At 55.7% G+C, this 23,353-nt stretch overlaps 1 protein-coding gene across 1 annotated transcript; it reads right to left on the bottom strand.

Annotated features, from left to right (window-relative positions):
• Window positions 1–638: 638 nt before the first annotated feature.
• Window positions 639–23,336, bottom strand: NOL9 (nucleolar protein 9). The gene is made up of 12 exons (XM_002716149.5): window positions 22,938–23,336; window positions 21,617–21,836; window positions 19,075–19,202; window positions 16,343–16,478; window positions 16,149–16,245; window positions 13,876–13,973; window positions 7,121–7,282; window positions 6,638–6,935; window positions 6,197–6,308; window positions 4,963–5,140; window positions 2,596–2,729; window positions 639–2,064 (listed from the first exon to the last, which is right to left on the bottom strand). Exons 1-12 carry the CDS (start codon window positions 23,307–23,309, stop codon window positions 1,915–1,917), a joined length of 2,085 nt encoding a protein of 694 aa, XP_002716195.2. The 5' UTR covers window positions 23,310–23,336; the 3' UTR covers window positions 639–1,914.
• Between the last annotated feature and the right edge of the window lie 17 nt (window positions 23,337–23,353).

Here is a 23,353-nt window from a genome sequence, read left to right as displayed (position 1 = left end):
AACCTAAAAAAATCCCACCACCAAGCTCTAGACAATTTTAAACAACTGCCCGCGGCCGACAAGGCCACACTGCTGGGTCCCCACATGTGGCGGGAGGCAGGTCCGGTGAGTGCCCTCGGGAGCACGCGGGCTCCCTGAGCTCAGCCGGGGGCTTCACTGCCGTCAGACACCTGGGCAGGCATGCAGGGCCCGGCCCAACATCCCACTGCCCCGGACCTCCAAGTGCGGTCCCAGATGATGCACGGAGTTCCAGCCTCCGAGAAGGCCTAACAGAGGGACACGCGGGAAGAACCCAGCTGTTGAAGCGCATCCCAGAATCTGAGCCGTGTCTTTGATTTTCTATCTAATTTGCCTGTGTAGGATAAAGAACGCGTGATGATCACGGGTTTCCACTTTTTACAACTTCTACCTGCAGCAGAGTGGAGAGCTGCCGAAACGTCCCACCTTTCCCTGTCTGAGGATCACCAGGGCCACACACTGGTGACCAGGTGCACGGATACCCAGAAAGGACAGCCCTTGGCAGGTCCACCCTCGCTCGCTGGGGCTCGGGACCTCCAGCACAGCCGCCTGACCGATAGCTGGTGGCTCCCTCTAGTGGCGATGAGAAAGGTGACATTTAAAGGCCAGCACTTGAAAGCTAGAAGCAAATTGGGATTTAATAAAAATGCAAATTAAAGGGCACCACCTTCATCCTCAGAGACTGGCTGTCCACGGCCTACAACAGGTGTTACTGGAAAGACACTCAGGACTGCGGAAAGGGACGACCAACTCCGGACCTCTGCACGAGGCCAAAGTCCCTAAGAAACCGGCCCCTCGGCCTCCGGACATGAGGCCCCTCTGCCCGGTTCTGTCCTGGGGCCCCGCAGAGCACTAACGACAATGCCAATCAACAGTTAAAGTGAACTTCCCAGGGGTCTTTCAATGCGCCAGTGAGAAAAATGGCAGGCCCGAGACGGGTCGGAGCCAGTCCTCAGTCCACACGCCGCGACGGCACCCACTGCTCCCCAAAGGGATTCCAAGCTCGGAGGATGAAGACTGGCGACCCCGGGGAGCAGACGCACGGCAGGTGGCGGCCTGCTGCGTCCCAGAACCCGGCGTGGTTCACAGCCCCAGCTGCCCGTGGGCCAGGGCGCGGCCCTGTCCGAGCACAGACCGGCCCGCCAGTCCTTCCGAACAGCCCAGTCTCGTTCCAGCTCGGCCTTCAGTCTCGGCGAGAATCAGGACGAACCTGCAGGAGCTCTCCAGGCTGGCAGATTCCTTCAGTAAAACAGTGAAGGGCTCCTGACCCCAAACATGGCCGGAGGAGCTTGGGGGTCACACACTCACCCTCGGCCAGCAAGACCTGTCGTGGGAAGGAGGGGCCCCGGCAGCCACCGCTGCCCACTCCCACACGCCAGTTAACCCTGGTTCCCCATAACAACCAAATACCCGACAGCTGCGACTGGAAGACGAGTTAGATCAAGAAAACAAACAGGACGGGACGACCATAAGGCATGGAATGGGGGCTCCAAGGAGGCAGACCCACCCCCAGTCCGCCCCGGGTCTGCAGGGCCCAGCAGAGGTTTCTCCCTTCCTGGTGCGTTTGTGTGGCCTCGGGCCCCTCAGTTCTGCCCTGCACCGGGCAGTCAGGCCTGAGAGGGCGTGGTGAGGGGCTGAGTGCGTTCTTCCTGCTTGCGTGGTGTCTCAGGTCCCTTTAGAACGCGCCAGCCACAGTGTGAGTGACCACACGTGGCCAGACCACGCAGCTGCAAGACGCGGGAAAGTTAAAACTATACTACAAACAGTCACGAGTTTCACAGAAAACGGTGTGCTCTGCGGCCGCGCAGCTCCCGGCCGTGACCCTGTGCCAGACCCTGGGTGCCAGGCTCCATCGCAGCTCCCAGGAGCAGTCTCCTCTCTGTGCAGTCCCCAGCATCAGCTGACCTTCCGATGGAGCTTGGGTTTCGGGTGTATTTTCTCTTCAGGCACTTCCTGAGCTTCTCTTAGTCCCATCTTCTCTGATGCTCCAGGAAGCTTAAAATTGTAGTCTGTTGTGACGTAAGGAATCGTGCCTTCCAGCCCGTGCTGAAAGGGAAAAACAGAGCACGTGGACAGCCGTCATGGCCAGCCCAGGCTGCACCCCAAGGCAGGCAGGCCGTCCGGCTGGAGGCGTCCCAGAGCACAGCTGTGCCCGTGCCTCCTTTCTGTCCAAGTCCACGACCACAGCCAACACTGTGAGAGGACACCCCATTCCATAGGCAAGAATGGCGGGAGCACCACTGCCAGTCGACCTGCAGCCCCTGCGTTTTGGCCTGGGAGCCACACACACCTGCCCAAGGGATGCCGGAGGCCCCTCTGTGCTCGGCCACACACCTACTCCGGTGCTAACAGCCACACCAGGGGCTCCTGCCCGGGCGCGCTGGCAAGCTCCGACCTCGGGGCCTGAGGCCACCCTGGCATTCCGTCTTGCCTCAGCCAGGCTCTCCCACAAACTCTGTTTCCAGACAGATGACCCGTGCCTGTGGCTCTCGGCCCAATTCTGGCTCCTCATTTTCCCCACAGTGGACAAGACCAGACTCCTTCCAGGGCTGTCCCCAGGCCCCAGGCTCTGCTCACCTGGCTCTTGAAGACGCTATGTGGAATGGACACAGCTCCCACGAGCAGACAATTCACGGCTCTCAGCTGTTCCGGGGGCAGGGGGGTGAGGATGTGGTAGAGCCGCTTCTCCATGTCAATGCCCCTGCAGACGCCTGCCACGACAGGTCCACAGGTGAGCTCACCCTCCCGGGGACAGCAGGGACAGCGGGGACAGCGACCCTCCCCACGCCGGGACACGCAGACGCAGAGAGAGGATACAGAGTGCAATGTATAGACTCTGTCGCTTCCTTAGCTTGGCTGTTAGGACACAAAGCTTCCACCAAGCGCCGTATTGCTCATCAGCGCGAGACATCGGCGCGAGGGCGAGCCTACCACCGCTCCTCGGCCCTGAACCCCAGAGCATCACAATGTCCGGGGGAACGTTTCTGGAGCAGTGCGGTGCAGATGCAAATGTGCAGTTACGTAAGAAGTCGGATAATTATCTGAAAGTTTTCTGTTAGTTTCCACGCGGCCCCTTTCAAATGGCTGCACTGGCATTTACTGACCTCAGTGAGCCAGAGGCGACCATGGGAGGCAGGGCTGGGGAAGGAGCCTGCTGGACACTGAGCTCCGTCTAGATTCCGGAGCTGGACAGCAGGAGCTCCAGGCCACAGTGCAATCAGGTTTGTTTGAGTTCTTGGCTTTTGGCTTTCACCTGGGCATTTAGGGAACGGTGACCCAGGAGATGAGAGATCCCTGTCTCTCTCTGCTTTTCAAATAAATAAATGTACATTAAAACACACACACACAGGGCCAGCGCTGTGGCGCAGTGGGTGAAGTTGCTGCCTGCAATGCTGGCATCCCATATGGGCGCTGGTTCAAGACCCAGCTGCTCCACTTCCAATCCAGCTCTCTGCTATGGCCTGGGAAAGCAGTGGAAGATGGCCCAAGTCCTTGAGCCCCTGCACCTGCGTGGGAGACCCGAGGAAGCTCCTGGCTTCAGATTGGTGCAGCTGCGGCCATTGCAGCCAGCTGGGGAGTGAACCAGCGGATGGAAGACCTCGCTCTCTGCTTCTCCTTCTCTGTGTAACTCTAACTTTCTTTCTTTTTTTTTTTTTTTTTAAACAGGCAGAGTGGACAGTGAGAGAGAGAGACAGAGAGAAAGGTCTTCCTTTGCCGTTGGTTCACCCTCCAATGGCCGCCGCGGCCCGTGCACTGCGGCTGGCGCACCGCGCTGATCCGATGGCAGGAGCCAGGTGCTTCTCCTGGTCTCCCATGGGGTGCAGGGCCCAAACACTTGGGCCATCCTCCACTGCACTCCCGGGCCACAGCAGAGAGCTGGCCTGGAAGAGGGGCAACTGGGACAGAATCCAGCGCCCCGACCGGGACTAGAACCCGGTGTGCTGGCGCCGCAAGGCGGAGGATTAGCCTAGTGAGCCGCGGCGCCGGCCGTAACTCTAACTTTCAAGTAAAATAAATAAATCTTTAAACAGACACAGAAACACAGAAACACAGAAACACAGAAACACAGAAACACACACACACACACACACACACACACACGGCAGTGGAGAATCCAGTTAAGAACTTCCTGGCAGCCCCGTGCAGAAATGATAGTGGCTGCTGTGTGCGGTGTGAGTGGAGCCCTCTATTCCGCCAAGAGAAGCTGCAGAGCTGCTAACGGGCCTAAGTGGCAGAGGAGGCGCCAAGGTCTGACCAGGAAGATCTCGGGAGAGGCCGAGCACAGGCCTGAGGCAGAGATGGCAAAGGGCAGCAGGAACGGGGAGGGACCCACCAAGGCCTCAGTGTGGACTGAAGTCTCAGATGCCAGGGAGACCCCCACCCCAGGTGGAGGGGTTTGGAGGACACCTGTGGCTGTGTTGGGGGCACCCACGGGATCTGAACGCCTGAAGTCTATTACTTAAACTTTCATCGTTCATGAGACGAGAGAGATTATGCTCCCGCTTACTGGTTCACTCCCCAAACGCCCACAACTGGACTGGGCCAGGGCAGCAGCTAGAAGCTGGGAACTCACCAGGTCCCCCACATGGATGGCAGGGACCCAGTCACAAGCCCCACCCCTGCTATGTCCCACACACTGCATTGGCAGGAAGCTAGAATAAGGGGCTGGAGGCAGAAATTGAACCCACGCACCCTACTGTGGGACTTGGACATCGTAAAGGCCAGGCCAACACCTGCCCTAAAGATGGATCGAGAGCACCAGCAGTGGGTGAGGCAGCCCCGAGGAGACGTGTCGGGGAGGAGAGGAGCATCAGGCCGCGGTCCTTAGCAGCTGCTTCCTGCCTGGCCCCGCCCCCAGGCACGGCGTGGGAAGCGAGAGGCGCTCTCTGGCCGCTGCAGCAGATCCACTGCAGTCACTCGGGGACTCTCTCACCCTGGACTCACCGAAGCCCAGACAGTCACAGATCGGGGTCTGCGCCAGCAGGATGGGCCCCTCCGAGCACCCTCTGACGTCATCCAGGATCCTGCAGAGGCCAACCCAGCTGGCGTTCAGCGCGTACAGTACGTGGGTGGGGGCGACGTCGGAGTGGGTGATTCGGAGCGCGACTGCATTGAAGGGGACCTGGAAAACAGACGCATGTCCGCTCTGACTCCTCCCTCTCGAGCAGCTGACCACCCAGCCAACTACAGCTGGCTCTGCCCAACTGCCCACCAGGAGCACCTGCAAGGACAATGCATCCCCAGAGCGGGGCTGGGCGGCACTGCTCCCGTGCAGAAACCCTGGAAACTGCCACGCACGTCTGTGTCGGCAGAAGTGTGTGTGCTCCCAGCTAAAGGCAAGGGAGACCCCATCCAGTGAGGCCTCTTGGCCAAGGGAGACGAGGCCTGCATTCACGTCCCAACAACACAGAGAACTAAGAAGAACTGACTGCATCCTTGGAGCCCAAGGGTACATGACTAAAACCTAACTTTCTGCTAACTGCAGATTATTCAGGCATAAAAGTATTACACAGATCAGCTTGCAAAAACAAATGTGAAACAACGGAAAGCAGATGAAACACTGGCAGACAGCTTCAGCTCGGGGTGGCACCTCCAAGTAGGCAAACAGACCCATAAACTAGAGCTCCACTGAACGAGGACTTGGATGTCCGGAGCCCACCCACCACCAGCCAGGGGACCCGACGTGGCTGTCCAGGTCTACCTTTCTGCCGGTGACCTCAGGCAAGGGCCCCCACCTGACCTCGCCCAGGCCCTGCTGCTGTCAATGGGCCTGTCCGGCATCTCCTTCCAGGGCTGCCTGGAGGCCACCGAGCATCCTCAGCAAATGCCCGGACTCAGATCTGCGCAGGCCACAGTGCAGAGCGGACCCCGGGCCCCACGGTCAGGTCCCCCGGCCCAAGTCCCTCGGCAGGCTGACTCAAAGCCCCTGGCCTTGGATTCACGCCGCGGGGAGCAACAGGAGCAACGTGCATGAAGGTGAAGACAGGCAGTGAAGACTCAAGCTGCCTGACACACGGTGCTGCTTTCGCCACCCAGGCCCGAGGTCTGAGTGGCTGCCTTCCCAGACGAACTCGGGAGACTGACACGAAGCTGCAAAGACTCTGCTGCTGGAAGGGTGAAGCCACACACGTGCTAAGTGGACAACATACAGCCCGTTTCTCCCACCAGCTCCAGTTACCTGATACGGTATCAGACCATGGAATGGACCGAGCACCTTTGACGTGGGGGGCAGCAGCTGGCCGAGGTAGCCTAACACGGCCAAGTCACGGAGAATCCTGTTATGTGATTCTCTGAAAGGTAAATTGGAGCGAGGTAAGCAAGATTCAATCCTGCTCTCCCACCTCCCTGCCGGACGCCGAGGGGCTGCGTCCCCACAGGTGCAGGCCTCCCGCCGTCACCTCTGTCGGAGGAACACAGGGTAAAGACCCCCCCCTGCCCAGTCAACTGGAGTGCTGGCTGCTTCTGGGCCTTTCCACGGAGAAAACAACGGCTTCTCCTCTGCAACGCACGCTGCGACGACTCGGAAAGGCGTCCGAGGGCTCGCTCCTACGACTGACGGCGGACGGCTTTGTTCAACGGGAGGGAAGCTGTTTCCTCAGATAGATGAGACTTGACTTACCTATTTCTTTCCGTTTTTCTGAATGAGAACTCCGAATGGACACCTATCAGTTTATGTTCCGTAAAGATAAGTGGACACTCTTTGTCTTCGTCAGAAAATTCCAGATTCTCTGCAAATTCGGGAAGTTCGAAACCTCGGTTTCTGGCTTTGGACTTGCTTTTTGTGTACAGGCCATCCGTGTGCTCCACGTACTCGGGGGTGAGGCCCGGCATGTATTTGCTCTGGGCGGAACTGAACTGAACGACGTGGCTGGGCGCCAGCAGGCGGATCAGATCGATGAGAAGCAGAAGCCCGTCGTCTGCGAGGAAGGAGACGTCAGCAGGGCGAGGCCCCGGGACAGCAGCTCCGCGCTTCCCATGAGACCCAGGCCTGCTCCAGGACAGAGGGCTGCTCAAAGACTTGGGGCTGGGCTTCCCCACAAAGCCTGTAGGACCAGGGCTCACCCCCACTGCCCCTCCCCGCAGAGAGGGCGCAAGGGCTCACCTGTCACCCAGCCCATGGTGTTGACGATAAGCGGGGCCTCCCTCTTGTAAGAGCTGAACACATATTTTATTATCTCGATGTAATTCTCACAGCCTTCTTTACAGGAAGGTCTCCCATAATACACCATCTTCTGCGGAGTCCTCTGATGGGTGAAGGGCGGTCCTGGGACAAAGGCAGAATGAGCAGGGCGCAGCTGACGGGAGCGGGGGGCTGGTCTCGGCCATCACTGCCGACGAGGACCCACTGGGAATCAGGGGCCGCTGCAACTCCGGAAACCCGGCTTTCACACACACAGTTCCATCCTAATACGGCCCAGCATTCCACACTCACTGAATACCTGCTGCCTGCTGGGCTTGCTCCAGGCCTCAGGATCTACCCCTGAACGAACAGGCAAGCGCCCCAACCCCTGCAGGCTCAGGTCCCCACGAGGGCGCTCAGCTCCAGGTACCACCTAGGGGATGCCACGCCCACTGGCCTCGGTGCTCCCCACCTTGAACTCCCAGACACTGCTCTCATTTGCACAGGAGAGGCAATGCAGCAACAGATTAGCAGAAGAGCAGACAGCCAGCAGATACCGCTCTGGGCGTGCACTTGTGGCTGGCCAGCCCAAGCCACTTATTTTCTCTGGTCAGGGACTGGGAGCAGAGCAGTTCCACAAGGCCAAGGCCAGCAGAAGCCAGAGGCTGGTGGGCTAGAATGCATGGTGACTGGGTCAGCAGGGTGAAGGCCTCAGTGTGGCTGGTGGAAGGCCCCGTGGGACAGATTCAGCTTGTGGTGTGGCCACAGTGACCAGAACTGGGCATCTAGTGGCCAGGGAGAGAGGCAGCCTGTGGCTGAGGGAGTGGCCCGAGTACTGGGAGATTAAATGAAACACAGGCAGCCTACGCAACTATGTATTGAGAATAATAACCAAGGAGCTTACCAATATGCAAGGTGGTAAGGCCAACTGCACTGCACTGTGCGGTACTGGGCAGGAATCAGGAAGCTGGGGCAGTGCCAGCCAGAGTGAGCCAGTGCAGGAAAGATCTCTCTCTGTCACTCTGCCTTCTAAGTCAACAGGCAGGTAGAGAGAGAAATAAAACGGCCCTGCTCTCTGTCAAAACTGCGAGGTCCCGGGCTGCCAAGGAGAGACAGAGGCTCCTCTCCAGATCAAGGAGCTGGGAGACCCACGACGACAAGCTGGGACCTACGCCCAACACCAGGCAGCACCAGGTGGTGGGCCAAAGTCGCTGTACAGAACACCACCGGGACAAATGGCCAAACTGGACCTATGGGCTGGAAGTTCAGGTTTAACAACATGAATTCCAGATTCAGACAGCTGAAGTGGGAGGCAGGGAGCAAGCTCGTCGGCAAGAGAGGAGCAGCCTGCAGCCGGCGCCCACTCGCACCTGCACACTCATGCTACAGGACAGGACCACAAAGCCAACATGCAGAATCTGGACGCAGGCACAAGGACATTCTTTGGTGGGTTAAAAAAAAAAAAGATTTAAATCATTTTTAAATAAAGCTAAAAAGAAAAGGACACAAGCGCAGCTTAAAGTGCCCAACTGACCAAATCTGAGACAATGAGCACCAAAAAAAAAAGAAAACAAACAAAAAGACTATGCTTCTGACTCCACCAAATACAACACGAGACCTTGTTCCCTGGTAACACAGTGAGTCAGGAGACAGAAAGCCTCACTGCGCTGGCATGTTTGCGGTGTCAATGACTAGGGGCCAGCAATGTGGTGTAGCAGGTAAAGCTGGTGCCTGCAGCGCCAGCATCCCATATGGGTGCCGCTTTGAGTCCCAGCTGTTCCACTTCCAATCCAGCTCCTGGCTAACATGCCTGGGAAAGCAGAAGAGGATGACCCAAGTGCTCGGGCCGGGGAGAACTGGAAGCGCCTGGCTCCTGACTCCAGCCTGGCTCAGCTCTGGTTACTGGGCCATCTGAGGAGAGAACCAGTACATAGAACATCTCTCCCCTCTCTTTCCCTGTAACTGTGCCTTTCAAATAAATAAACAAACAAATAAGGGGCTGGCACTGTGCTATAGCAGGTAAAGCCGCCCCCTCAGTGCTGGCATCCCACATGGGCGCTGGTTTGAGTCCCGGCTGCTCCACTTCCAATCCAGTTCTCTGCTATGGCTGGGGAAAGCAGTAGAAGATGGCCCAAGTCCACGGGCCCCTGCACCCAAGTGGGAGACCTGGAAGAAGCTCCTGACTCCTGGCTTTGGATCAGCACAGCTCCGGCCATTGCAGTTGACTGGGGAGTGACCCAGCAGATAGAGGATATCTCTCTCTCTCTCTCTCTCTCTCTCTCTCTCTCTCTATCTTTTCTGTGTGTAACTCTGACTTTCAAATACATAAATCTTAAAAAAAAAAAAAAAAAAAGTACATGGAGCCAGGAAAAATATTACTGTGGGTATGCGCAGCAGTGTGTCCATACAAGGCTGGGCTGGACAGAATGGACTGGATGGGAAAACCCTGCCACCATGCAGGCAGCAGGAGGGGACACACAGGTTTCCTGAGAGCTGGAACAAGCCCCTCTCCTACCTTGGACAAAGTCCAGTGGTTGGCGTTTGAACTCCAGGACTTTTCATCCCCTTGCTGTGTACTCAGGCTTTCAACCCTGGAGTGAGTTATACTACTGGCTGGCTGGGTCCTAAGGCCTCTGGACTGGTCAGAGCCATGCTGCTGGCATCTCTGGGCCTACAGTCCAGAGACAGCCTGAGATGGGACTTCTCAGTTGCCACTATTCTGTCAGTTAATCTAGTTCATAAATCTCGTTTTCTTCTTTTTTAAAGATTTACTTATTTATTTGAAAGGCAGAGCTACAGAGACAGGGGCAGAGAGAGAGGTCCTCCAACCACTGGCTCCCTCCCCAAATGGCTATAACCATCACAGCTGAGCCGATCTGAAGCCAGGAGCCAGGAGCTTCTTCCAGGTCCCCCACGCGAATAGAGGGGTCCAAGGACTTGGCCCCATCTTCTACTGCTTTCCCAGGCCAGAGCAGAGAGCTGGATCAGAAGTGGAGCAGCTGGGTTTCAAACCGGTGACCATAAGGGATGCTGGCACTGCAGGCAGCAGCTTCACCCGCTATGCCACAGTGCCGGCCCCATAAATCTCTTTTCATACATCTCTATACATATCCCAATGAATCAGCCTCTCTACAGAATGCTAAAATATTGCTTACAATGGAACGTCAACAATACATTTAGAAGAAATGATGTATTTAGAAGAGTTGGTATCTGTGGCATAGCGGGTTCAGCTACTACTTGCAACGCCAGCGTCCCAATCTGAGTGCCGGCTGAGTCCTCACTCACCACATCTGATCCAGCTCCTTGCTAACGTGCCTGGGAGAGCAGAAGATGGCCCAAGTGCTTGGCCCCCTGCACCCATGTGGGAGACCTGGCTGGAGTTCCTGGCTTTGCCTTGACCCAGCCCTGGCCATTGTGGCCACTTGAGGAGGGAACCAGATGAGAGATCTTTCTTGGTAACTGCCTGTTAAGTAAATAAATAAACAAAACAAAACGTTGGTATCTGGGAAATATCAGTAATAACTGACTCAGGCAGGTGACTGGCACAGTGGGTGAGACCCAGGTCGGAACAGCCATGGCCCATATCCGATTCTTTTTTTTTTTTTTTTTTTTGACAGGCAGAGTGGACAGTGAGAGAGAGAGACAGAGAGAAAGGTCTTCCTTTTGCCGTTGGTTCACCCTCCAATGGCCGCCGCGGCCAGCGCGATGCGGCCGGCGCACCGCGCTGATCCGATGGCAGGAGCCAGGAGCCAGGTGCTTTTCCTGGTCTCCCATGGGGTGCAGGGCCCAAGCACCTGGGCCATCCTCCACTGTACTCCCTGGCCACAGCAGAGGGCTGGCCTGGAAGAGGGGCAACCGGGACAGAATCCGGTGCCCCGACCGGGACTAGAACCCGGTGTGCCGCCGCCGCAAGGCGGAGGATTAGCCTAGTGAGCCACGGCGCCGGCCTCCCATATCCGATTCTGATTCCACCATCTTGCTAACGCACACCCGGGGAGGCAGCCGGTGAGGACTCGGTGTGAGAACCAGGGTGAGTTCCCAGCTCCTGGCTTTGAACTGGCCAAGCCTTGGCTGTTGCAGGCATATTGAGAGTCAACCAGTGGATGGGAAATCTGTTTCTCTTTCTCTCTTGTCTGCCTTTCAAACAAATAAATAACTAAATTAAAAGAAAAAATTCCCTGCTTTATTTGAAGGGCAGAAAGACAGAGATCTTACAGTCATTCACTCCCCACATGGTTTTAACAACCTGGACTGGGCCAGGCCAAAGCCAGGAGCCCAGAACTCAATATGGGGTTCCCACGTGGACGGCAGGGACCCAAGCACTCAAGCCATTATCTGCTGTCTCCCAGGGTGCACATTAGTAGGAAGTGAGATCAGAAGCACAGTAGCCGGTGGGGCTGGCACTGCGGTACCGGGGGTTAAGCTGTTGCCTGGGACACCGGCATCACATTTCTGAGTGCAGGTTCAAGTCCCAGCTGCTCTGTTTGTGACCCAGCTCCCTGCTAATGCACCTGGGAAGCAGTGGAAGATGGCCCAGGAACTTGGGGTACGGGGACCAAAGTTACCAACACTGCTAACAGCACCTACTGACACGATGCACTGGAACACAGCCTCACTTCTGTGGTATTCCCACCAAAAAACACGTAACCTATATCTTTTTTTTTTTTAAAGATTTATATATTTATCTGAAAGGCAGCGTCACAGAGGCAGAGAGAGGGGTCTTGCACCTGCTGGTTCACTCCCCAGATGGCTGCAATGGCCGGAGCTGCGACCATCTGCAGCTAGGAGTTAGGAGCTTCTTCCAGGTCTCCCACACGGGTGCAGGGTCCCAAGGACTTGGGCCATCCTCTACTGCTTTCCCAGGCCCTAGCAGAGAGCTGGATTGGAAGTGGAGCAGTCAGGACTCAAACTGTGCCCATATGGGATGCCAGTACTGCAGGCAGTGGCTTTACCTGCTACACCACAGTGCCGGCCCTGTAATTTACATCTTAATCATGAAGGTATTTTTACAGCATGCGCTTCAAAAATGATAAGGCCAAGGGTGGACATCTGGCCTACTCCCAACCACTGCAGCCATTTGGGGAGTTGATCAGTGATGGAAGATCTCCATCTCATTGTTAATTCTGCCTTTCAAATAATAAATAAGTAAATATCTTTAAAAGAATAATAAAAATTCAAAATAAAGAATAAAGAAAAGTACTATGTGATTAAAACAAACTGGAATTTCGGGTTGGGCTTTGAAACAGAAGAAAGACATCGGCGGTGTGATTGGTGAATTCTGATTAAAATCTGTGGTTTGAGGGGCTGGCGCTGTGGCATAGCGGGTAAAGCCACCACCTGCAGTGCTGACATCCCATATGGGCACCGGTTCAAGACCTGGCTACTCCACTTCCGATCCAGCTCTCTGCTATGGCCTGGGAAAGCAGTAGAGGATGGCCCAAGTCCCTGGGCCCCTGCACCCACATGGGAAACCTGGAAGAAGCTCCTGGCTCCTGGCTTTGGATCAGTGCAGCTCCGGCCATTGCAGCCAATTGGGGAGTGAACCAGCAGATGGAAGACCTCTGTCTCTCTGTCTCTCGTTCTCTATGTAACTCTTTGAAATAAATAAATAAATCTTTAAAAAAATAAAATCTGTGGTTTGGGTATCAGTTCTGCATCACTGTTCATTTCTTGAGTTCTATTTCCTAAAATAGAAAAATATACTGTTTGTTTTGTTGCAGGCAGTTACAGAAAGATCATCAGTTTGGAAGGAGCATGTTCACTTTTCATGTTTTCTATCAACATTTTTTGATGAGTATCATTACTTTTGAATTTCATAAACCCAGGACATTTAAGCAATATGTAGGGGCTGGCACTGTGGGTTGGGCCGCCCGCAGTGCTGGCACCCATATGGGCTCCATGATGGTCCTCGCTGCTCTATTTCCGATCTGACTCCCTGCAGGCACGCCTGGGAAAGGTGGCTGGCAGGAATGGTACTGTGGCTCAGTGGGCAAAGCCACTGCCTGTGGCACCAGCAAACCCGACAGGCACTGGTTCAAGTCCTAGCCCTATCCTTCCCTGCTAATCTGCCTGTGAAAGCAGTGCAAGATGGCCCAAGGATCTGGGCCCCTGAGCTCATGTGGGAAACCTAGAGGAAGCTGCTGGCTCCTGGCCGCTGTGGCCATTTGGGGAGTGACCCAGCAGATGGAAGATCTCCCTCTCTCTGTCTCTTCTCCTATTGAAGCTGGGGCCAGCACTGTGGTATAGCAGAGAAAGCTGCAGCTTGCAATGCTGGCATTCCATATGGGTGCTGGTTCAAGTCCCGGCTGCTCCACTTTCAATCCAGCTCTCTGCTGTGGCCAGGGAAAGCAGCAGAAGATGGTCCAAGTCCTTGGGCCCCTGCACCACATGGGAGACCTGGCTCCTGACTTCAGATTGGCTCAGCTCCAGCCATTGCAGCCTTTTGGGGAGTGAACCAGCAAATGGAAGACCTCTCTCTGCCTCTGTAATGCTGCCTATCAAATAAATAAAATAAATCTTTAAAAAAAAAAGTGGTGGGGAGTGTCCCAGGTGTTCGGGCCCTGCACCTAGAGGAGGCTCCTGGCTTCAGAATGGGCAAGGTTGGGCTGTTGCAGCCATTTGGGGAGTGAACCAGCAGATGGAAGCTTGCTCGCTCGCTCTCTCGCTCTCTGTAACCCTGCCTTTCACATAAAAAATAGATAATAAAGTTTTTAAAAAAATAAATATTTAATACATACCCAGAATTGGTTCTGTGATATTAAATAAAGAAATGCAACCAGGAGGAGTGAATTCTGTCTGTCCCAGATCACATTCCAAATAGTCAACGCAGGAAATACTGAAAATATTAAAAAAAGGAAAAAGCAATCTTAACATGCTTCACTCCACTCGGAGGAAACTCAGATGGTAAAGAGCGCACGCTGTACACAGGCAGGGTCCCTCTACACACTCTTGCAGGATGACTGCTCCAAAGGTGACCGGAGAAAACAAACTGCGATGCAGAACAGCGATGATGCTCACTTCTAACACGGACAGAACCTGGTCTTCCCTAAAACAATTCCATTCGAAAAATTCTTTGAAGATTTATTTATTTGAAAGGCAGACCAGGGCCAGCGCCGCAGCTCACTAGGCTAATCCTCTGCCTGCGGTGCCGGCACCCCGGGTTCTAGTCCTGGTTGGGGCGCCAGATTCTGTCCCGGTTGCTCCTCTTCCAGTCCAGCTCTCTGCTGTGGCCGGGAAGGCAGTGGAGGATGGCCCAAGTGCTTGGGTCCTGCACCCCCTGGGAGCCCAGGAGAAGCACCTGGCTCCTGGCTTCGGATCGGCGCAGCACACTGGCCGTAGCGGCCATTGTGGGGGGGGGTGTGAACCAATGGAAGGAAGACGTTTCTCTCTGTCTCTCTCTCTCTTACTGTCTTAACTCTGCCTGTCAAAAAAATTAAAAAAAAAAAAAAAGGCAGACCAACAGGTGGCTGGCACTGTGCTCTGGTAGTGAAAGCACCACCTGTGACACTGTGGCCCACACGGGCACCAGCTCAAGTCTTGGCTATTCCACTTTTTTTTTTTTTTAAGACTTATTTATTTCGGGACCAGCGCTGTGGCTTAGCAGATAAAGCTGCTGCCTGCAGTGCTGGCATCCCATATGGGCACCAGTCTGAGTCCCAGCTGCTCTACTTCCGATCCAGTTCTCTGCTATGGACTGAGAAAGCAGTGGAAGATGGCCCAAGTTTGGGCCCCTGTACCCATGTGGGAAACCCAGAAGAAGCTCCTGGCTCCTGACTGGCCCAGCTCTGGCCACTGTGGCCATCTGGGGAGTGCAGATGGAAGACCTCTGTCTGCCTCTCTGTAACTCTGCCTTTGAAATTTTCAAATAAACAAATAAATCTGTTAAAAAACAAACAAGAAGAACGAAGATGGAAGAAGGGAGAAGAAAAGTAGAGAAACAGAGAGAGGGAGAAACGGATCTTTAATCTGCTGGTTCACTCTGTAAATGGCCACAACAGGCAAGTCTGGTCCAGGCTGAAGTCAGGAGCTGGGAATTCCAAGGGTGTCTCCCACATGGACCCAAGTACTTAGACCATGATCCCTTGCTTTCCCAGGTGTTATCAGCAGGAAGCTGGATTGGAACCAGAGTAATTGGGATTCGAACTGGCACTCTCATATGGGATGCAGGCATGGCCAGAGGTGGTTTAAGCTGCACCACAACATTGGCCCCAAAACTTCATAAAGTACAATTCAGGTGTATGGGTAAAGCTGTCTATACGGATGCCAGTCTGCGTCCTGGCTGTCCCATTTCTGATCCAGCTCGCTGCTAATGGCCTGGGAAGCAGCAGAAAATGACCCGAGTACTTGGGCCCCTGTCACCCACATGGGAGACCCTGAGGAAGCTGACAGCTTCTGCCCAGTGCTGTGTGGTTCTTAGGAATGAACTAGCAAATGGAAAATCTCTTTCTCTCTCTGTAACTCTTTCAAATTAATAATTAAATATTAAAAAACAAACAATTGAGATGTGTTTGTAGCCATACAGCAGATTAAGGTACTACTGTGACGCCCACATCCCGTACCAGAAGAGCGGTTCAGTCCCAGATGCTCCCTGTCAACACACCTGGGGAAGCAGCAGAAGACGACTCAAGTGCTCGGCCTGCGCACCCACCTGGGAGACCCAGATGGAGTTCTGGTCTCCTTGGCTTTGGCCTGGCCCAGCTCTAGCTGGTGCAGGCATTTAGGAGTGTAAGTCAGCAAACAGACAATCTCTCTGTTACTCTGCCTTTAAAGTAGATGGAAATAACTAAAATGAACATAGAACATCCCACAGCTCATTCTTTCTCTGAGTCACCGGCCACAGAAACAGCAGGCTCTGAGACGGAGCGGCTCTCCTAAGAGCTGGCCTGCGGGCAAGGCTCACCCTGCAGCGTGGTCAGAGGACAGCAGGAACGTCGTGGCTCACTGAGCTGCACAGGGCCTCTCCCTGCCTGTCAGGATGCAGTATGTCCAACAAGAACCAAGGCCCTCTTACCTGTTCAACAACTGGTTAATCAGGTACCTATTAAACGTTGACTTTCCGACGTCCTGGGATCCACAAACCAGAATGATGGGGCAGCCATCTACCTCTTCTGGAGGGAGACAGAAGTAGCCTAAGATTAGCCATCTTCTCAGGGCTCTGCTGCGAGTGCCCACCTGTGCAGCTGCGGTGCCGGCCCTGCCACTCACCGCAGGACGCGTGGACCAGCTCCTCCAGGGCCGCCAGGGCGCTCTCGGTGAGGTGAAGGCCTTTTTTTCGTTTCTCTTTTCTGATGCCAACAGACCTCAAGGCTAAATACTGGGCATTAATCTGTAGAGTTGGACTCTGAAATGAACAATTTACACCTTAAGAAAAGGTGAAAGACCGCACGTCACGTTGTATTCAACTGTGAACTCATAAGCTCTACAAAGGATAAACATGGCTGCTCCTTGTCCCCCCACCCCCATCAGCAACTTTCGTCAGCTCTGTCCTGAGGTGGTCCAGGTCTTTCCTTTAACAGCCTTTGCTTGCTCCCAAGCTGCTATCTATCCGTAGAAAACTTCGAGGTAGGGTCAGCACTGTGGCGTAGCAGGTAAAGCCGCCACCTGCAGTGTTGGCACCCCATGGCACTGGTTCTAGTCCCAGCTGCTCCACTTCCAATCCAGCTCTCTGCTATGGCCTAAGAAAACAGTGGAAGATGGCCCTTTGGACCCCTGCACCTATGTAGGAGACCCGCAAGAAGCTCCTAGCTCCTGATCAGCCCAGCTCTGGCCATTGTAGCCAACTGGGGAGTGCACCAGCAGATGGAAGACCTCTCTCTTCTCTGCCCCTGCCTCTCTGCCTCTCTGCCTCTCTGTAATTGCCTTTCAAATAAATAAAATAAATCTTAAAAAAAAAAAAAAAAAAAAAAAAAAAAAACCACCACATGGAGTGGGTGCTTGGTGTGGTGATTGAGATCCTGCTTTGGATACCTGCATCCCACATAGCGCCGGTTCAAGTCCCAGATCCTTGGCCTCTGACCCTGCTTCCTGTTGCTATGCACCCTGGTGACGGCTTTAGTACCGAGTTCCCGCCACCAACTTGGGAGACACGGATCAAGTTCCAGGCTCCTGCTTCAGCCTGGCTCTGGCTATGACGGCCATCTGGGGAGTGAGCCAGCAAATGGAAGATACCTGTCTCTCCCTCTCTGTCACTCTGCCTTTCAAGTAAATAAATATTTTAAATGCTTCTTTAAAAAAAAAAAAAAAAAGTTTTTTTTTTTTACTTATTTGAAAGGCAGAGAGAGGTCTTCCATCCAGTGGTTCACTCCCCAGATGGCCACAATGAGCAGGGCTGGGCCAGGCTGGAGCCAGGAGCCAGCTCATCCAGGTCTCTCCCCGGGTGCAGGAGCCAAAGGGCTTGGGCCATCTTCCGCTGCTTTCCCAGGCACATTAGCAGGCAGCTGGACAGCCCCGAGAGTAACTCCAGAATGTACTGAGGCCTAAGGGGAGGCTGGGGGTAGGGGAAAGCTGTCCAGACACGAGCACAAGGAGGACCAACAACAGGGAAGCTGGGTTAGTCCCGGGAAAACACACGAAGCCGGAAACAATGCGTCTGGGCACAGCATCTGGGACCCTGCTTCCTCCCCGGGGGCCCAGACTCTGCAGCCTGAAACGGAACCACAAGTCCACTCGCCAGTCCACTGTGCCCTCCCCTTACCCCTCCAACACCCACCCACAACGTGCTCCCAGCTCAGTGACCCCTGCCTCCTCTCAGCTGTCAGGGGACAAGCAGATGACAGCCTCCCCAGGGTGCCCACCGAAAGCCACCAACACCTCTCCTCCGCGTCACTCCCACCTCTGTCTGAGCCGGGATTCTGGTTTCCAACCCGCCTATCAAAATTCACACCTTTCTTGACCACACTTCCCCTCCAGCTACTGACTCACCCCCACCTTCCCCGGACGGCTGGACCTGTGTAGACACTTGACCCCATTCCTGGGAGCCACCCTCCGCGCCCACCCACGCCACTCGCCAGGCTCCTCCCTTCCTTCCTGGCCTCCCCTCCTCGGCCTCCTCTGCGGCTCCCTCATCTTGACCTCGACTGCTGGGGCACCCAGGACCCACCCCTCCATGCCATGATCTCATCTACCTTCTTCCCACAACTCCGGACCCGCTGTCCCATCGCCAGGGAAACCGACCTAAATCTGCAGGCCCTTAGCTCGTGGCAACTCCACACACACCCGTGCTCAGGCCCATACGCCTCACACCACACACGTGGTCTCTCCTACAACCTCCTGGCTCCTGGGACTTGACTATAAGAAATCAGTAAAATGGCTAGCAAGAAGTTAGAGGTGAGAAGAGAGACGGAACTAGGAACACATCCAAACTATTACAGAGAAGACTTATACTGTCTCAAACTAACAAAGACAACCACTGGGGCTGCACAGTGGTAAAGTGGCGACAGCATCCCATATAGGTGTCTGTTCAAGTCCCAGCTGCTCCGCTTCAGATCCAGCTCTCTGCTGTGGCCTGGGAAAGCAGTGGAAGATGGCCCAGGCACTTGGGCCCCGGCACCCGTGTGGAAGACCTGGAAGCTGCTGGCTCCTCATCAGCTCACCCCCGGCTATTGCAGCCATTTGGGGAGTGAGCTAGCAGATGGAAGACCTCTGTCTCTGTCCCTCCTTCTCTGCCTGTTAACTCTACCTCTCAAATAAATAAGTAAGTCTTTTAAAAAAAAGACCCTCAGCCAACTACAGTGTGAAATGGCAGCTTCTGCTGCGGACTGGAACTGAGGACGGGTGAGGTGCTGTGTGTGATCTGTCTCCCACTCTGGTTCTTCTACCTGTGCACGCACCACACTCTGGGGCCCGCAGCACTACCACGAGACAGCATCCTACGCAGTCAACTGACAGGACTACTTTGGAAAAATGGTCAGCACACCCGGAATGAAGACCTGTCCTACCTCTTGGAGGAAAACGTCAGATAAGCCCAGGTGGCTGCTGATGAAGTCTACGGCAGAGCTCTTCGCGCGTTCCAGCAGCACCAGGGAACAGAGCGGAGAAAAGTTCTTCATCGCCCAGCGTCGGTCCTCTGTAAGAGAAGAACAAGCCCCTTAGAGGCGGGAACCCAGGAGCGGGCATTCAGCCGAGTGGCGAGACGCCCGCATCCCGCGTCAGAGGGACTCAGCTCCCGACCGCCGCTTCCTGCAGACAGAGCCAGGGGGCAGTGGGACGGCTCAGTAGCTGGGTCCCTGCCGTCCACGTGGGAGAACTGGACAGCTTGCCTGGCTTCCAGCTCTGGCCCTGGCCCAGCCCAGCCCAGCCCAGCCCAGCCCAGCCTGACATCTGTGGACTTGGGAAGTGAACCAGATGTCTCTCTCTCTCTCAAAAATAGTATTATGGGGAGGGGATCTGGCACAGCAGTTAAGAAGCCGTTTGGGGCCAGCGCCGCGGCTCACTAGGCTAATCCTCCGCCTTGTGGCGCCAGCACACCGGGTTCTATTCCCGGTCAGGGCGCCGGATTCTGTCCCGGTTGCCCTCTTCCAGGCCAGCTCTCTGCTGTGGCCAGGGAGTGCAGTGGAGGATGGCCCAAGTGCTTGGGCCCTGCACCCCATGGGAGACCAGGAGAAGCACCTGGCTCCTGTCATCGGATCAGCGTGGTGCGCCGGCCACAGCGGCCATGGAGGGTGAACCAACGGCAAAGGAAGACCTTTCTCTCTGTCTCTCTCTCTCACTGTCCACTCTGCCTGTCAAAAAAAAAAAAAAAAAAAAAAAAAAGCCGTTTGGGGGGACGGTCTGTTTGGGGGGACGGTGGTTAAACCACCTCCTGGGACACCAGCAGCAGATCCTGCAGCACTGGTTTGAGTCCCAGCTGCTCCACTTCAGACCTAGCCTCCAGTTAACGCATCTGGGAAGGCAGCAGGTAATGGCCCAAGTACTCAGACCCCTGTCTCCCGCATGGGGAGCAGGATCGGGGGCCAGGCTCCTGGCTTCGGCCTGTCCCAGGCCTGGCACTTGCAGCAATCTGAGGAGTCAGCAGAGGGAAGACCTTTTGGACGATCTTTTTCTGTCTCTCCCTCCTGTTCTCTGTCACACCCCAGGAAGCAGCACGTGACGGCTCAAGTATTTGGGCCCCTGCCCCATGTGGGAGACCTGGATTGGGTTTTGGACTCCTGGCTTTGGCCTGGCCGAATCCTAGCTGTTGCAGGCATTTATTTGATGGTGAACCAGGGAATGAAAGGTTTCTTTCTCTGCCTTTCAAATAGATCAGTTTAAAAAAAAAAAAAAAGAAAGAAACATACTGCTCTAGTGCAGCACATTGAGCCACTGACTGGAACACCACAGGTTCGAGTCCCGGCTCCACTTCTACTCTGCTAGTGCACCTTGGGAGGCAGCAGACAATGGCAAGTACGTGGCTCTCTGCTACCCATGGAAGACCAGGACTGAGTTCCCGGCCCTGGCTCTTGTGGACATTTGGAGAGTGAACCAACGGATGGAAGAGACGACACCTGTCACTCTTCCTTTTAAGTAAATGCAAACAATAAACATTAAAAAATAGTAGTTCCACCAAATTTTATGACCTCTGAGTCTGCTATCTCTTCATCTAAATTGTCAACTTCTTGAAAGCAGAATTATGTCCGGGGCCAGTGCTGTGGCATAGTGGGCTAAAGCCTCGACCTGGGTGCCAGCATCCCACATGGGTGCTGGCTGGAGTCCTGGCCGCTCCTCTTTTGACCCCGCTCTCTGCTATGGCCTGGGAAGGCAGCAGAAGATGGCCCAAGTGCTTAGGCCCCTCACCAGCAGGGGGGACCTGGAAGAAGCTGCGGGCTCCAGACTGGCCAGCTCCAGGCATTGAGGCCATTTGGGGAGTGAAATCAGCAGATAGAAGACCTTTCTCTGAATCCCCTTCACTCTGTAACTCTGCCTCTCAGATAAATAAATAAAATATTAAAAAAAAAAAAAGAAAAGAATTATGTCTCAGAATCTTTTTCAGGAAGTCATATTAAATAACAGCTTTAGGGGCCGGCGCTGTGGCATAGCAGGTTAAAGCCCCAGTCTGCAGTGCCGGCATCCCACATGGGCACTGGTTCAGGTCCCAGATGCTCCACTTCCGATCCAGCTCTCTGCTATGGCCTGGGAAAGCAGTGGAAGATGGCCCAAGTCCTTGGGCCCCTGCACCCGCGTGGGAGACCCGGAGGAAGCTCCTGGCTCCTGACTTCAGATGGGCACTGTTCTGGCCACTGCAGCCATCTGGGGAGTGAACCAGCAGATGCAGGACCTCCCCCACACCCCGCCTCTCCTACTCTCTCTGTGTAACTCTTTAAATAAATGAATAAATCCTTAAAAAAAGTTTCGTCACCTTGGATAATTCTTCTCTTGTACAAAATGGTGAAACACGGATTTAAAAAGATAGAGTAAGGTACTTAGCACCACGGCACCTAGAAATCACCGGCCTTCCTGCAGTCAATTTGGCCTCAAGGAAAACCGCACCGCCCCTCTCCTCACCCAGGTTAAGATGCGCTCTCAGCAGGGTCCGGGCTTCCCTTTTCACCTCCTTCTTGCTCTTCTCGGGCACGGGGTAGTGGACGGCGTTGATGGTCAGGTGAGAGTGCGTGCAGGCCGAGAAGGCATCTTGGGCAGGCTGGCCTTGGCTGATGGTGAAGCCGAACACCTCCACCTGGCCGTAGAGGCAAGTCAGCCGGCACACGCCGCTGAAGGTGAAGCCCTGGCCGGGAGGAAGAGGAAGCAGGAAGTAAGGATCCCGGTCACTGCTGAGACCCTGACCCGTTCACGGGACGGCGGCGGGGGGCAGCCTGCACCCCGTCGGGAGTGCCTGGCTCTCCGCCTGCTAACACACTCTGGGACGGCAGATGATGGTACAGCGTTGGAGGCCCTGCCACGCCCGTGGGAGGCTGGAATGGTGAGTTCTAGGCTGCTGGCTTAGCTGGCTTAGCCCAGCCCAGCCCTGGCTGTCACGGGCTTTGTGAACCAGCAGTGGAAGCTCTCTCTCTCTTTTTCCTCCCAAGTTGATGAAAACAAACTATTTTTTTAAAGGTGGCCGAGGGGCTGGCGTTGTGGGGCAGCTGCCTGTGACACGGCCATCCCACGTACGAGCGCGGATCCAAGGCCGAGCCACTGTGGCGTGGATCCGGCTTCCTGCTGATGAGCGGGGGAAGGCAGCAGAGGCCCTGCGCCCACGTGGGAGACCGGGATGGAGCTTCTGGTTCCCAGCTTTGGCCTGGCCGGACCCTGCCAGCTGCCGCTCTGCCCTTCAGATAAATGAATACATCCATCTCAGAAACGAAAAGAAGTCAGCTGACGTCCAGGAAGTACAGCATATCGCCCTGGGGCGGGGGGACCATCTCACACCTGACATCTGTAACTCAAGACCGTCCCCCATGGCAGCTTGAGAGGCAGCCTGGCGAAACCTGACCCAGAACGCGGGGCCCCACGAGCTCGGCTCTGACCCGGTCCTGCCAAGTCCCCCTCCTGGGTCCTCACCGCCCCCCAGCATTAGAAGAGGCATCTCCCAGACCAGCGTCCACCAGGCCTGACCTCGGCTGCTTCTCCCACTTGGATTAAACCGGTTCCTGCACCTGCAGCCCGTGGACTCCGGTACTAAGTACTCAGTACTCCGGTACTAAGCTCGCAGTGAACGGGACCTGTCATCGCTTACACCAGCGTGAAGATCCCCTCCGGCGGGAAGCCTTGCAGCCACCGCGAGGCCAGCCCGCCTGAAGCCCCCCGGGAGGCCGGGGCGGGCCTCGGCCCTCTCCCGGACCCCGACAGCCCTCCGCCCGCGGGGGCACCCGCCGGGGCAACCCACCTGCTCCACCGGCAGCAGCAGCAGCGCGCGGCCCGGGCCCAGATGCCGCACGGGCGAGATGGGGCCGCTGGCAGGGCCCCTGCGGGCGGGGGCCGGGGCTGGGCTGGGGGCCGGCCGGGGGATCGCCTTCTTGGGCCTCCAGGCCTCCGGCGCCGCCGCGCGCGGCCCCTTGCAGGCGCTCTCCCTGCAGTCCACGCCGGCCGCCTGCGCCTGCAGCAGCCGCCGCCGCCAGCGCCGCCGGCTGCACCAGCGCAGGGGGCCGAGCCGGCGGCGGGACCGGCGGCTGAGCATGAGCTTGGGCCGGGACTTGCGGACCCGCAGCCACATGGGGCGGCCGGGACCCCGCTTGAGAAGCAGCAGTGTGTCGGCCATGTTGGGCACACGGGGCCTTCCGCCGGGAATCTCGCGAGAGCGCG

The sequence above is a fragment of the Oryctolagus cuniculus genome, chromosome 7 (genome assembly GCF_964237555.1).
Source record: "Oryctolagus cuniculus chromosome 7, mOryCun1.1, whole genome shotgun sequence".
Taxonomy (NCBI): domain Eukaryota; kingdom Metazoa; phylum Chordata; class Mammalia; order Lagomorpha; family Leporidae; genus Oryctolagus; species Oryctolagus cuniculus.
Note: the sequence above shows the minus strand (reverse complement) of the source record. Positions and strands in the feature narration are given on the sequence as shown.

Coding starts and splice junctions, on each gene's coding strand:
- NOL9 (XM_002716149.5), bottom strand. CDS start 23,309: ATGGCCGACACACTGCTGCTTCTCAAGCGGGGTCCCGGCCGCCCCATG. Junction 21,837..22,937: donor TGCTGCTGCCGGTGGAGCAG/GTGGGTTGCCCC, acceptor CCTCCCGGCCAG/GGCTTCACCTTCAGCGGCGT. Junction 6,936..7,120: donor CACCATGGGCTGGGTGACAG/GTGAGCCCTTGC, acceptor CCTTCCTCGCAG/ACGACGGGCTTCTGCTTCTC.